General features: G+C 37.1%; 1 protein-coding gene across 7 annotated transcripts in view; it reads right to left on the bottom strand.

Annotated features, from left to right (window-relative positions):
• BNC2 (basonuclin 2) overlaps positions 1-12,867 on the bottom strand; it is a 421,558-nt gene that overhangs the window by 339,103 nt on the left and 69,588 nt on the right. For 5 of the 7 annotated variants that reach the window (XM_045840769.1, XM_045840770.1, XM_045840771.1 and 2 more), the window contains exon 2: positions 9,427-9,516. The exons of the other annotated variants lie outside the window; for them this stretch is intronic. In XM_045840769.1, coding sequence (XP_045696725.1) covers positions 9,427-9,516 — 90 coding nt within the window. The remainder of the gene's footprint in view (positions 1-9,426; positions 9,517-12,867) is intronic. 7 annotated transcript variants of the gene reach the window in all.

The raw sequence follows: 12,867 nt of genomic DNA, 5'->3' as shown, positions 1-12,867 counted from the left end.
TGGGAGTTACCTGACCTCTCTGTAACTCCATTTCCCCATCTATAAGAAAACACTGTAACTCATGGAGCTGTCCTGGAGATCAAATGCTATGACAGCTGTAATCATGCCTGTAGGTATAGGTGTTTGTGTGGTCCACCACCTTTCTGAGAAGTTCTTCCTTCGAATGGCAAATACTCTATCCACCACATCCCAGAGTGCTTCCTTCCTAGGCCAGAGGTAGACATTGTTAATCAATCAAAAATTCTCCCATTAGCTTAGATGCAGCTCCAGAATCCTGACTAAATCAGAGCTCCCACAAAGATAAGTCAGCCAGCCATATGTTAAATATTGATGATATTGTATTCCTTCATCTCCACTTTCATTCTGTAAGGTTCAAATTGGTTCAGGTGTAGCACCCTCAAAAATACAGGTCACCTCTTTGGGTGGAAAAGATCTTTACAAAAGAGAACCCAGCCTATAACTATTTTGTTACCACTGAACTCTGACTTCCAGCACCAAGAAACCATAGTTTCTCTAGAGACATTTACTTGGCTGTCTCTGGAAAATTATGAGTAATCGTGGATGAACTGAGTTAGCTGATACTGTACAAAGAGGACACTCTTCATTTTATAGTCCACAGTGCAAGCAAGGTGCTGGGAACAAATTCTTCATGACAATGTGGCAGGTTGAACAGAAAGGGGAGCCATTTAAGTAAGGTCAGTGTTTCACAAATTTGACTCAGGCAAAGATAGGAGGATACAGAAGGAAAGAAAACAACTCCTTCACATACCCACACCCTGCTGGACTTCACCTCAGGATAATCCCACATTCCTCCCCCTCGACACAGCCAAGACACAGTGCTTCCTCTTCCCTATTTGTTTTTAGTCCTGTACTCCCTGTACTCCCTACCTCAGTTGAGACCAATTCTACCTCCTATACTCTTCTCAAACCAAGCCCCACCCTTCTGCAACCCTTCTCCATTATCACCTGGCTAAATTATAGTAAAAGTCTCTAGTCTTGCTCCTCTCAAATCCATCCTCCAATCAAATCTCTCAGATAATACTCTTATTTAAAACCCAAAGGCTTTTTTTTCCATGTGATAATATGGATGTATCTCAAAAGTACTATACTAAGTGACAGAAGCCAGACTTAATAGATTACATACTGTATAATTCCATTTATATGGCATTCTAATAAAGACAAAACTGTAAGGACATCAGTGGTTGTCAGGGGTGGGGGTAAGAGGAGGAGTCAATCTCTCAGGAGCACCAAGGATTTTAGAAGGTGTTGCTAAAGTTCTTCATCTGGACTGTAGTGGTGGTTACAGGGCTTATATCAGACACCCCAAATGATATACACTAAAATTGGTCAATTTCATTATGCACAAATTATAACTTAGTTTAAAAGAAATTGGGGAAAAACCACAAGAGCTCTCCCATTGTCTAAAGTTTCCCTGGCATTACCGATCTGTCTGTCCCCTATCTTGCCTTCCACATTTGGGCAACAAGTCAACATTTTAAAAGTTCCCCATGCAGAACTTTCTCACCTCTTCAACACAGCTTTTCCAAATTAACTCCTAAATCCTCCAGGCTGTCTCCCTGCCTCTCCCAACCCTCACCTTCCCACACTAAGGTCAGATGTCCTTCATATAGGCTCTTATAATGCCTGGTTTTCCCCTATTGTAGCATTCAAGGAAATGTATTATGTTCTGATATAATGATCTTGTCTCTCATCGATCAACTGAAATGTAAATTCTTTGAGAAAAAGGACTACTTTTTATTCACATATGTTTATGCAACCTGGCACATGGCAGACACAATAAATCTATGTTGGAATAATGTTTCATAAGGCATCATTGTATTCCCACCACTTACAAAAGTGCCCATTTGGCTCAATAAATATGGGCAGCTCTCACTTTGCATAGTAATGTAAGACCATAAAAACAGTCATGAAAACTGAAACCATGCTAAGCGATCTTAATAATCAATTGGAAAATTATGATTTTTCTGACATTTGACATTCTTGTCAAAAACATTAAAAACTCTTATTATCAGTTATAAATATATACGAAAATGGAAAGAAAGTAAACCATTTGTTTAGGGCACTGTAATTCAAAAGTCAGGAACTTTGAGAATAAAAGTATTTTATTTCTTTATAAATTAAAAAGTATCAAATGAGCATCTTTTTTAGTCCTTAGTGAATTGGCATATGCCTATCTCAGTATGGATTAGCTTCCAACATTTTATCCTTGGTGTTTTCATTGTCGTGCAATATCCCTAAAGAGTTCCTTTGCTAGGAAGTTTTTTGCCAGCATCCTTTCTTCTATCATGCCTTCATCCTTTTCATCACAATCACTTTCCTAATTTATGATAAGCTATTTTTTTGCCAAATTCCTCTGGCTGCACACACAGATTCTAGAACAGTGTTGACCTCCCCTGATCAGCTATTTTTTCTAGAACGCTTTGCCACTGGTTCAAATTTCACTTCCAGTGTTACCACTTTTTATTTCTTTGCTGCACTTTCATCTTTGTCAGCCAATTCCCCCTTAAATTATCCATTTTCACAAAATGTTATCTGAGTTTTTCTTTAAAGAGGCAAGGAGGCAACACAGCTATACTCTGCTGACCATGAACCAAATAACAAGATGTGCAAGTTGTACTTTAGTACAAATACTTGTGGTTACTACAACATTGTAACTGAAGTTTGAACTGTGTTGTTGGGGGATGGTGTTATTTAATTAACTGTAACAATTGAAATTTTGCATCCTGGAACCATGCAAAGAGAGAAATATCTACATTTAACAAATAAATAATTTCAGAATAAATGAACTGGCTCACCATTAGGCCAGCTATAAGGAACAGGAATTTATGCCCTTCCCATCTACACCTTCTATCTTATATAACATCACAAAAATGGGGCAACTTCCTAAAGATGCAATTCATAGTCAAGTATAACACATTAAGAGGGGAGGAGATATCTAGATTATAATCCCAACTCTGTTAGTTACAAAATTACATACTGTGACTCTATGACTTGCTCTATAAAATAGGGTTAATAATATTTCCTTCTTCACAGGGTGCTTCTGAAAGCCAAAGGAAAAGCAAATTTTAAAAAGTAATTTGAGCCCTGGCTGGTGTGGCTCAGCGGACTGAGTACTGGCCTGCAAACCAAAGGGTTGCCTGTTTGATTCCCAGTCAGGGCCCATGCCTGGGTAGCAGGCCAGGTCCCCAGTAGGGGGTGTGCAAAAGACAACCACACATTGATGCTTCCCCCTTTCTCTTTCTCCCTCCCTTCCCCTCTCTCTAAAAATAAATAATTAAATCTTTTTTAAAAAGTCATTTGAAAAATTCAGCTACATACCATCATATCAGCTATACACTTAGTAAACATGCACCAAGCACTATGATAAGAACTTTACGTAAATCTTCTCATAGAATTCTCACAAATACCTACAGGGTAAGTACCATTTTAGTCTGCATTTCACAGAACACTGACACATACAGAAGCCAGATAACTTGTCCAAGGACATGAAAAGTATACACAGTGAAGCCAGTATATGAACTCAAGAAGTATAACTCCATAGGTCAGGTTCTTCAAAACTTTTTCACTAACTTGTCTAGTTTCCTCAGAAAGTGGAAGGACAGGGTCACTGAGAAGGGTAAAACACTGACTCCTAGAAGTTGAACTAACCTAATTCACTATGACTAAACATAGTAACCAAGTTAATTTTACTGGGACATTTACAGGTTTTTGGCAAAAGGACAGAATGCACAATTTCCAGAGAGCCAAGGAGCTAAGAAGACCATTCCCAGATTACAGAAGGAACCACAACAGTAGGTGGTGGTCAGAGTGGAGGACTTCAAATATATTCAATTATTTTTATGCTAAGAAGCAAAATCATACACAACAGAAAAGAACCAACAAAGAAACAAAATTCACTTTGCAAGGATAATGAAGAAATTGTATTTATCGCGAATATATAAAAAAGGAAGAGTACCATAAAAACAAGCCATGTAGAGCCAACAAACCTCACTGATGTTTTCACCACCAGGGCCCCTGAAAGTTAATAACAGTATTTGCTGAGGTCTGATTTCACAAGGAATCACATGTGAAAGAGGAACATGAGAGCCTAATAAGGATGCATGATACAAAAGCAAAGGGATTAGTTAACTAAAATAAGTAGATTCCTCTCTAAATATAATCCACTCGTAACAACACATTTAGAACATTTCTATCTCATTAGAGGAATTAAGTGTGAAAGATTCTTGATACTAAGCAGTCTTAATTATAATCCATCTTAGGAAATAAAGTGAGTTTTCTTTACCAAAAGGGAGAATAAACTGCAAGAAACAGGTTAAGTATAGTAACAGGATAGTCAACAAAGTCAAACACCAAACCAAACCTTAGAGCTCAAAGAAGTATCAATACCAACTGCAAACTGAATAACCACATTAATAAGAATGTATTTTTAGACTATTTAGCAACGCCTCTTTGTTCTCTTATTATCAAGCATATCTTTCTACCATCAAACCTTTCACCAAGGGACTCCCAGTGCTGAGAAAGAGATGGTCAACAAGATGACTTCCCTGGCAGGAATAAACTTCTTTGGGGGAGCGTCAGTTCTAGTTTTCAGTCCCACCAGAAAGGAGTACATGCCTCTCATCTCTGGAAACAGAAAATAATTTAAATGATACTCACAGTTATAGATTAAGAAATACTTTACAAGTCTGAAGGGAAAATAATAGGAAAGGCATGATCAAAATATAGAGACATTTTATTAGAAATCAGATTTGCCTCAGGTAAGAGAAAATTCAGTTTTTAAGAGCTTAAATAATTATGAGTTCTCTCACAGAACAAGTGGTCAGAGGTAGCAGCCTAGTGCTTGGTGTCAAGGACAAGGCCTCTGCCTTTCTTACTGCAGTGTCCATCCTCATGCTTGCTCACTGCCTCACCATGAATCACAGCCAAAATTCAAGCAGAAGTTTGTTTTTCATTCCAGATAGGAAACTTTCACTACTTTCTCCTAGAAGACTTCCTCCTACTAATTACTGACCAAAACTCAGCCACATGTCCACACTTAAACCAATCACTACCAAGCGAAATAACATTGTTATGATGAGTTTTTAAAATATTAATCTTGAGATATTTCTTATTCTTGCTAAGATCAAGGACTTTCCTGTTCCTTTCTCCCAACTCTAGCCACTTGAGAAGAGATAGGCAAGATAGCTTTTAGGGTAGACATTAGTATTTACCTCAACCATTTTTTAAAAATAATCTGATTATAAAAGGGCAATTTAAAGTAAAGAAGTCAAGAGTTAACATCACTATCTAGAGCTCAGTCCCTGTAAGTTCAATGAACACTCTACCATGATACAAACAGGGGCACCAGAATGCAATGAACTATTTTACTAGTTAGAAAAGAGCAAAGTAGCTTTTAAAAAACAATTTCTCAGACACCAACATGGATCAGAAGAAACTGTGTCAGTTCTCTTCAATTTTATGCTTTCCGATATGATCTAGTTGACCAATCCTATTCAACCTCACCTTTCTACTAAGTCTCTGCTTAGATGGAATGAGGGCATGGGAAAACATCTTTAAGTTTAGATGTATCAACCACTCCATTTTGGTGGGTTTTTAAATTAGCTGTCTTTTTTCATTTAGGCAATTTTTCCCTTCCTTGAAAAGCAATCAATGTCAAATTACAGGAGCTTATCTGATTAAAAAAAAAACATGCAAGATATCGTCCTGCATTCAGTTATAGGCATATGATGAAGGAAAATTCAAAATGCAACCATCTTTGAAGGCAAGGGCCATCCCATTTATATCTCAACTTTACAGACAGCATTCATCCTAAAATTGGAATCATTAGGCTAACCCCTATGTAAAACATGAATGCAAATATGTGAAGTTTTTCTCATTTTTAAGGTAGACTGCCTCATATGCCCCTCCTGGACACACACCTTTTCCACCTCTGTGCTTATGGGTTGTTCTCTTCCACAAAACACCTGCTTTGTGAATTAATGCTATCATTTCTCTCATTCAAATTTCATCAGATGATTTTCAGGGTCTGTCTTAAATGCCTGTTTCCCTGAGTGGATAGCCCAAGACTTTAAATCATTCTTCAGAGGGTTCACTCACTGTCCAACTCTCAACCTCTGTGAGGCCTTTAACAGACCCAAAAAGGATGCAATGCTCTAAGTCCTCAGAACTAATGAGACTAAAAGAACAGCTGACTATAGTTGAAAATAGGACTACTGCGTACATCTTTCCTCACCTATTTTTTTTCTTTTAAAGCAGTGCAGGTAGAAAAGAATTAGCCAAGGAAGTGGGAAGGCTCAAGAGAAGATGGTAAGGAGGACTGTACATCTGACTGGTTTCTCTGTACTCGAGATGCCTGGTCTGCATGCATCTATATACAACAGAGCAGACACAAATAAGTAATGGTTGCCAAATATGACCCTTTTTTTCAAAAACACACTCCAGAAGTCACTGAAATACCGGAAACATTGGGGAGTCTGAGCCATCTGATGACAATTACAGACAGGAATCCTGCAAGGGAAAAGAATGTTTGGAGAAGGCCAGACGGCCATGCAATTATAAATCCTACCTCAGCCCCAGAGTCCTCTCCCCACACCCTCCACATCACTGCCAGTGAGAGGTGACTGGTGATGCTGTTACTGCACATTCCCAAGCCAATCCTATGGGAGAGGCATGCTCTAACACTCTGCTCCAGAGAGTTCATCATGATTTTGGTTTGCTCAGTTTTCTCATCTTTGAGGTAAGACATTTCATGATCGCCAAGAGTTTGGTTCCCAAGGATGTGAGACTTAAAGGAACCAAGACTTTTATAGTAAAAGAGATGATTAAAAAGACAAACCACTGGAAATGTCAGCATGACAGTAAAACTTTCTTCCAAGCTCCTTTATTCCCTCAATTGATCCTTGCAGAATTTAGTGAAGGGGTTTAGGAAGTAAGAGTAGTGGTTAGAAGAAGATGAGCTAATATTTACTGAGCACCTCCAAGAGCAAGCCACTTTAAGGATCAAGAAACCTTACAAAGGAAGATTATTTACAATAGCCAAGATATGAAAACAGCCTAAGTGTCCATCAATAGTTGTACAGATAAAGAAACTATGGACAACAGAATACTATTCAGCCATAAAAACATAAAATATTGACATTTGCAACAACATGGATGGATCTTGAGGGTATCATTCTAAGTGAAATAAGTCAGACGGAAAAGTTTTAAATTCTATTATTTCACTTAGATGTGGAATAGAAAAAAAACAGATGAACAAACAAAACAAAACAGAAACAAAATCACAGATAGAGACAACAGATTATTTGTTACAAGAGGGTTAAGTGAGGGGCAAGAACAAAATGGGTAAAGGGGGTCAATTACATGGTGATGGATGGAAACTAGACTTTTGAGCATGCTATAATGTGTGCAGATATCAAAATTATAGTGTTGTACACCTGAAACTTGTCTAATGCTATCAATGTTACCTCAATTACTAAAAACAGAAAGGAATCCTTGCAAAAAGATGGTATCCCAACGTAATGAGAACTAAGATTAAGAGAAGCAACTTAACCAATGCCAGCTCTTTAATGAAGACAATGGGGTGGAAACCCAAGCCTGTTTGACTCCAAAGCTCATGCTCTTTCTACAGAGCTTATGAGAGAGCAAGCACATCAAACAGAGCTGGACCTGGTGTGACACAAAATGGCATTAACCAGTAACTATCTTATTAAGGCACAACTGACAATTTCTTTCTTCTTAATCTATATAAAGTATGAGAAGTAAGTTACAGGTAATTGGAAGAGAGTTAAAACATGCAAAAATTTTAAAAATCTGTTATTAATCTACCCAGAGAACAGGTAACACTATTATTACCCATTTGGTATATTTCCTTCCAGTATTTCATATTCCATTTATATACACACACAAACCTTTTTATATGCCACAAAGTTGGAGTCATACTATTTACAGCTTTGTGTCCACTTCCATTAATATATTGTGAGTATATTCCTATGTCATCAAAAATTCCTTTAAAGTCAGAGATCTTTTGAATAACTGCATCAGAATAGATTTCATAACTAAAGTCTTCCAACTTAAAGCCCTGTGTTGACGGGATTAGGAAACTTAAATACTTAAAATATTATATATTCCACATAGATGTCTCTAAAGAAACAAGGAAGTTCAGGATACTGCTGAACAATGAACATTATTATGCAGAATCCCTGCTGTTTCCAGAGGATGTACTTCAACAGAATCACATCTGATGAATCTTAGTAGAAATATAATCAACACATATACCGAAAATGTACAAAACTCAAAATCAGAACTGTAAATTCAATTATCTTGTGCCATGTCTTTTGTGGGTCTCTACTAAAGTCAAAAGTATCAAAAATTTTAGAGATTTTCTTTAAGTAGAGTCATGACAAGTTGAGTACTTGCTTCAATTTATTAGCAAAAGGTAGGCTTCTACAACACGGTGCATACCAAAGAACTGTTTGATTATCTTATAAAACATGGTGGTGGTAGTAATGATAGCAACAATAAAAAGTAAAATGATAATGACACTGATGGTGGCTTTCCTTTATTATGTCTTCTTCCATGTCTGTCTCTGTGCCTAACCCTGAACATAGATTTTTAAAATTTGATTCTCTCTAAATCCCATAAGGTACCTACTATTTGTATCCCCATAAAGTAACAAACAACTTGAACGCAGAAAACTTGAGTTCAAGTCCATTCTTGGTTCTAGTGAGCTGAAACTACTTTCATCTCTCTAAATATCCAATTCCTTCACTTGTAACAGAAGGGCTGGGACTGAGAGCATTGTAGGTTAAATGAGCTCTCAAGTTCTATGGCTTGACAATTACTTGGAAATATGTATGTGGCCCTCCCAACCCCTGGCAAACACACATTATTAAATGATCATGTCACTAAATGACATTATGGCTTCACAATCTATCATAGCATGGCACACTAGAAAGTTATTAACAATCAATATGTTGATTTTAAAAAGAAACCTTCTTGGCCTCCCAAGGTGTGCATTAGGTTAAGTGTCACAAAAGACCAAAAGCTGAAGCTTGCCAATTTTGGAATTTGAATCCTAAGATGTGTTAAATCTGTAAATATCTGGTATTTAGCTGAAAACCCTTTAAAAACTTGGGTTCCTTGTCACCCTGAAAGCTGGATGACTTCGTTATATATCCCCACCAATAGTTGCCCAGGACAACCAAAACCAAACTAGTCTGCCACAGTAGGGCATGAACATCCACGCCAAGGAAAGGAAGGAGGGCTACCCCACCCAAGAGAAGGCTGTCTCCAGAAGGAAAACATCGGATCTCCATGAAGGAGGGGAGGAGGAAGCACAAATCCGGATTTTATCTCACCCTGCTCCTGTGCGTTAAGTTAATGTTTTAGCTCAGTGAAAGTAATTACCAGCCAGGCTCTCCAATCCATCAATTCACCCTGGGCACTCCTGCTGATTCTTTCTTTGGTCTCTAGGACCCAAGAATTCCTTTTGTTGATCTGGAAGTGTGAAAAAAAAAGTGGTTGTTACTAGTTTCTCTCTTTGAATTCTAAATTTTTGCCAAGTAATTAGGAAAAGAAAATGAATAACTATTTCCAAGTTTTTAAAGAAAAGCTTGAGGTTAAAATAGGCACAGCCTCTCAGAAAAAATAAGATTAAAACCATACATCTTTGACCTCCCCTCTTCCAAGAGAATGGACAAATGCAATTTGGCTCTAGGCTCTGAAGTCAGGGGTTTGATCCAAATCACCTCCATTCAAGTTTAGTTAGTTTGCCAAGAGCAGCTTACTCAATAAATGAAACATACATGGATTTACAAAACAAACACTTTCCTCTATCCCCACAAGGACCCTAAGGAAAGGCATATTAGTATCCCCATTTTACAGATGAGGTTAACAAAGTTCAGAGGTTAAAAATACTACCCTAAGATCACACTTAAAAAGTAACAAAACAGTCTTCTGAGTCCAAACACTAGTCTTCTATGCAACTTTTCCAAGTAACTATAAAATGCTATGGTTTAAAGAAATTCTTCCAACTGAAAGTAACATTAAAAACTATAATAAGGACTTTATGAATTACGAGGTAATCCTAAATGTATCCACCTAGCAGGCAGTATTCATTTTGCATTTTCCACTAAACTACACAGATATGATACAGGAAATTCCATAATTACACCCATGATTCTCCACATAACCCTATAAGTCCATTTCCACTGCACAAATACACTAAATGACCACTATACCTATAATAAAGATATATCCACAGGACATATACATGGGAGGAAGAAGATAAAGAACCATGTGGCATTAAAAGCAACAATATTGAGCCTTTTCTGCCACTTAAGTTATAAATACAATTGCTTCCATTGGTCACCAGAAAACCCAGTAAGAAGGTGGGCTGCGACTGTACCACCAGTTCAAATGGCAGGTGGCTCTGAAAGCTATACAAACATCAACTTGGCTTTGCTTTTTTATTGTCTAGAACCAAGGTTCCAGGATCTGCTGTTATAACAGGCAATGTTTGACTCTTTAGGTGTATCAGCCTCAGCTAAAATACACATATGTATTTCCTTCATCTGATTGTGCAAGCGATATACTCTAGCTTTAGAAAATCTTAAAAGTGTACAAAAGCACAAAAAGACAGAATTAGTCATAATCTCAGTATCCAGAGGCAACAACTGATGACACACGGGCTTATCTCCTCCCAATATTTTTCCCTGATAGCAAGACTATTTGAAATATTTCCTTTTCTACAGAAAAAGAGAATCTAATTCCTTCAGATGGACAAGGGAATTATAGCCTATAAAAATTAATTTCACTGTATTTATAAATAAATTTTCTTGAGTATAATCTTAAAAGATAACTATAACAAACTGTCCTTTTAAAACCTTTGGAAAAGCTCAGTAAGATCACTGTCTGACTTGAAGTGCCAGAAGAAACAATAATCTATAATGAACACAAAGTGGTACTCTCAAGAGAACATGAAAATCAGTTTTGTTTTCCAGAACTTTTCTAAAGTCCCATTTTTGCATGGAAACCACTAACCCCACAGGACATCAAAATGAAGCACCCTGGCATACTGAATAGCTTAACATGAAGGAGAAAATGGCAGAAGCAGGAAGGTCACTTGGACTTTGCCCTAGCCCATCCTCCCTGAAACAGACCATAAAACCTTCCTATTCCAGGAGCCCTACTTATACACAGAGGAAAGGGACATCTCATCTCTGAAGACAAAGGGATACAGAAAAGAATGCTAGCACACGCAAGTGACTCTTCCCCCAGGTCACTACAATTACTTCATATTCCTGCACCTATCATATGCCTATGTGCACCCTTCTTCACTACTGTGTACCCCACAACTGTGTACCCTTCATCAAACCTAGCATAAAATAATCAGGCCTAACTGTTTCTTTGGGTCTTCATTTCCTTATGAATGCTCCTATGTCAGGTAAAACTTTTATCAAATAAATCTGTATGCTTTTCTCTTATTAACCTGTTTTTATCAGTTTAATTTTCAGACCCAGACAGAGATCCTAAGAGGCTCAAGGAAAACTTATTCCTCCCCTACAATCCTATCAATGAGAAAAGGAACTTGGGCTCACCCAAAGAAGAAACTACATAGAGGGGACCAACAGGTCCTGCTTTTGTTTCTTTGTTTTTGTTTTTTTTTTTGAAAACTTATTACTTCTAGAGGATACATAGGAAATATTTAAATATGGTACATGTGCCTTTTCTGCATGTGTATAATAAACAAGCAGCAAAACCTCCATCTTTTACTTTGAAATGGATGGCTCAATCTTAAGGCCAATCATGTCTAGCAAGGTTGAAAGCTATCTGCTTTCCACATTGAAAAATAAAGTCTTAAATGGAACCAGTGACTTTAATAATGCTAAAAGAGTCCCAGGAACAAAAATATATTTTGCAGCAATTTAATTAATCATGTATTTCTAGGGTACCTATTTAAGAGGGGCTCACATAGGAAAAGTACTTTTGTACTGTTACTGCTAGATAAACACAAGTTTTAAATAATCTTCAGTACAACAGACATGGAATTTCATTCCCCACAGCCTAGTGATTTTAAATGCCCTGTGACCCTCTTAAGCACTGCCAACATCAACATCTGGTACCTGGCACAAAGAAAATAGATTCTAAAAGGTTTTTTATAAACCTTTCATTTTCATCATGTGCTTTAAATATGTTTCTAAGATAGCTTTCTTTCTCTTCTTTCTGATATACAAAAAAGTAAGAGGCTTTTCTATCAGGCAGCTACATTATGTTTTAGAAGCAGAAGGGAAAAATAATTGTCTAAAATCAAGTTGTTGCTAATGTTTTCTCATCCTCCCCCAAAAGAAGTGGTTATATTCAATATACTAGAGGCCTGAGACCTGACTAGATGAAAGAAAACCAAAAAACTGATTGTAATTATCTCCCCACAGATATATACAAATGTAAAAATGACTTCAGAATCCTAGACATATCTTCTACTCCAGCAATTTTCAACCAGTGTGCCACAAGAATTTCTAAAACATGCAATACCTGACTATTTAGTAAGGGGCACTGACTTCTTTTCCCTTATACTGTGAAATTAAAAAATGACTACAGCCAACACAATAGCTGTCCTACGTGAATGAATCAAAATTGTATCTCCTTTTTGTCAGATCGGCAAAAAATATTGTATTTTTGGGGCATGCTGCAGAATTTTAGTAATTAGTTTATGTGTGCCATGAGATGAAAGACTGAAAATTGCTGCTCTACATAATTTGCTGTATTTCTCTATTTTTCTCTTTCCCCTTTATTTTCTCATGTAAGGCTTTTTATTAATCTTTAAATCCTCCAAAATTTTTAGCGAAA

Source organism: Phyllostomus hastatus, unplaced genomic scaffold (genome assembly GCF_019186645.2).
Source record: "Phyllostomus hastatus isolate PE091 unplaced genomic scaffold, TTU_PhHast_1.1 phas_contig_34, whole genome shotgun sequence".
NCBI lineage: Eukaryota > Metazoa > Chordata > Mammalia > Chiroptera > Phyllostomidae > Phyllostomus > Phyllostomus hastatus.
The sequence above is the reverse complement of the archived record's forward strand: the minus strand, read 5'-3'. Positions and strand labels throughout refer to the sequence as shown.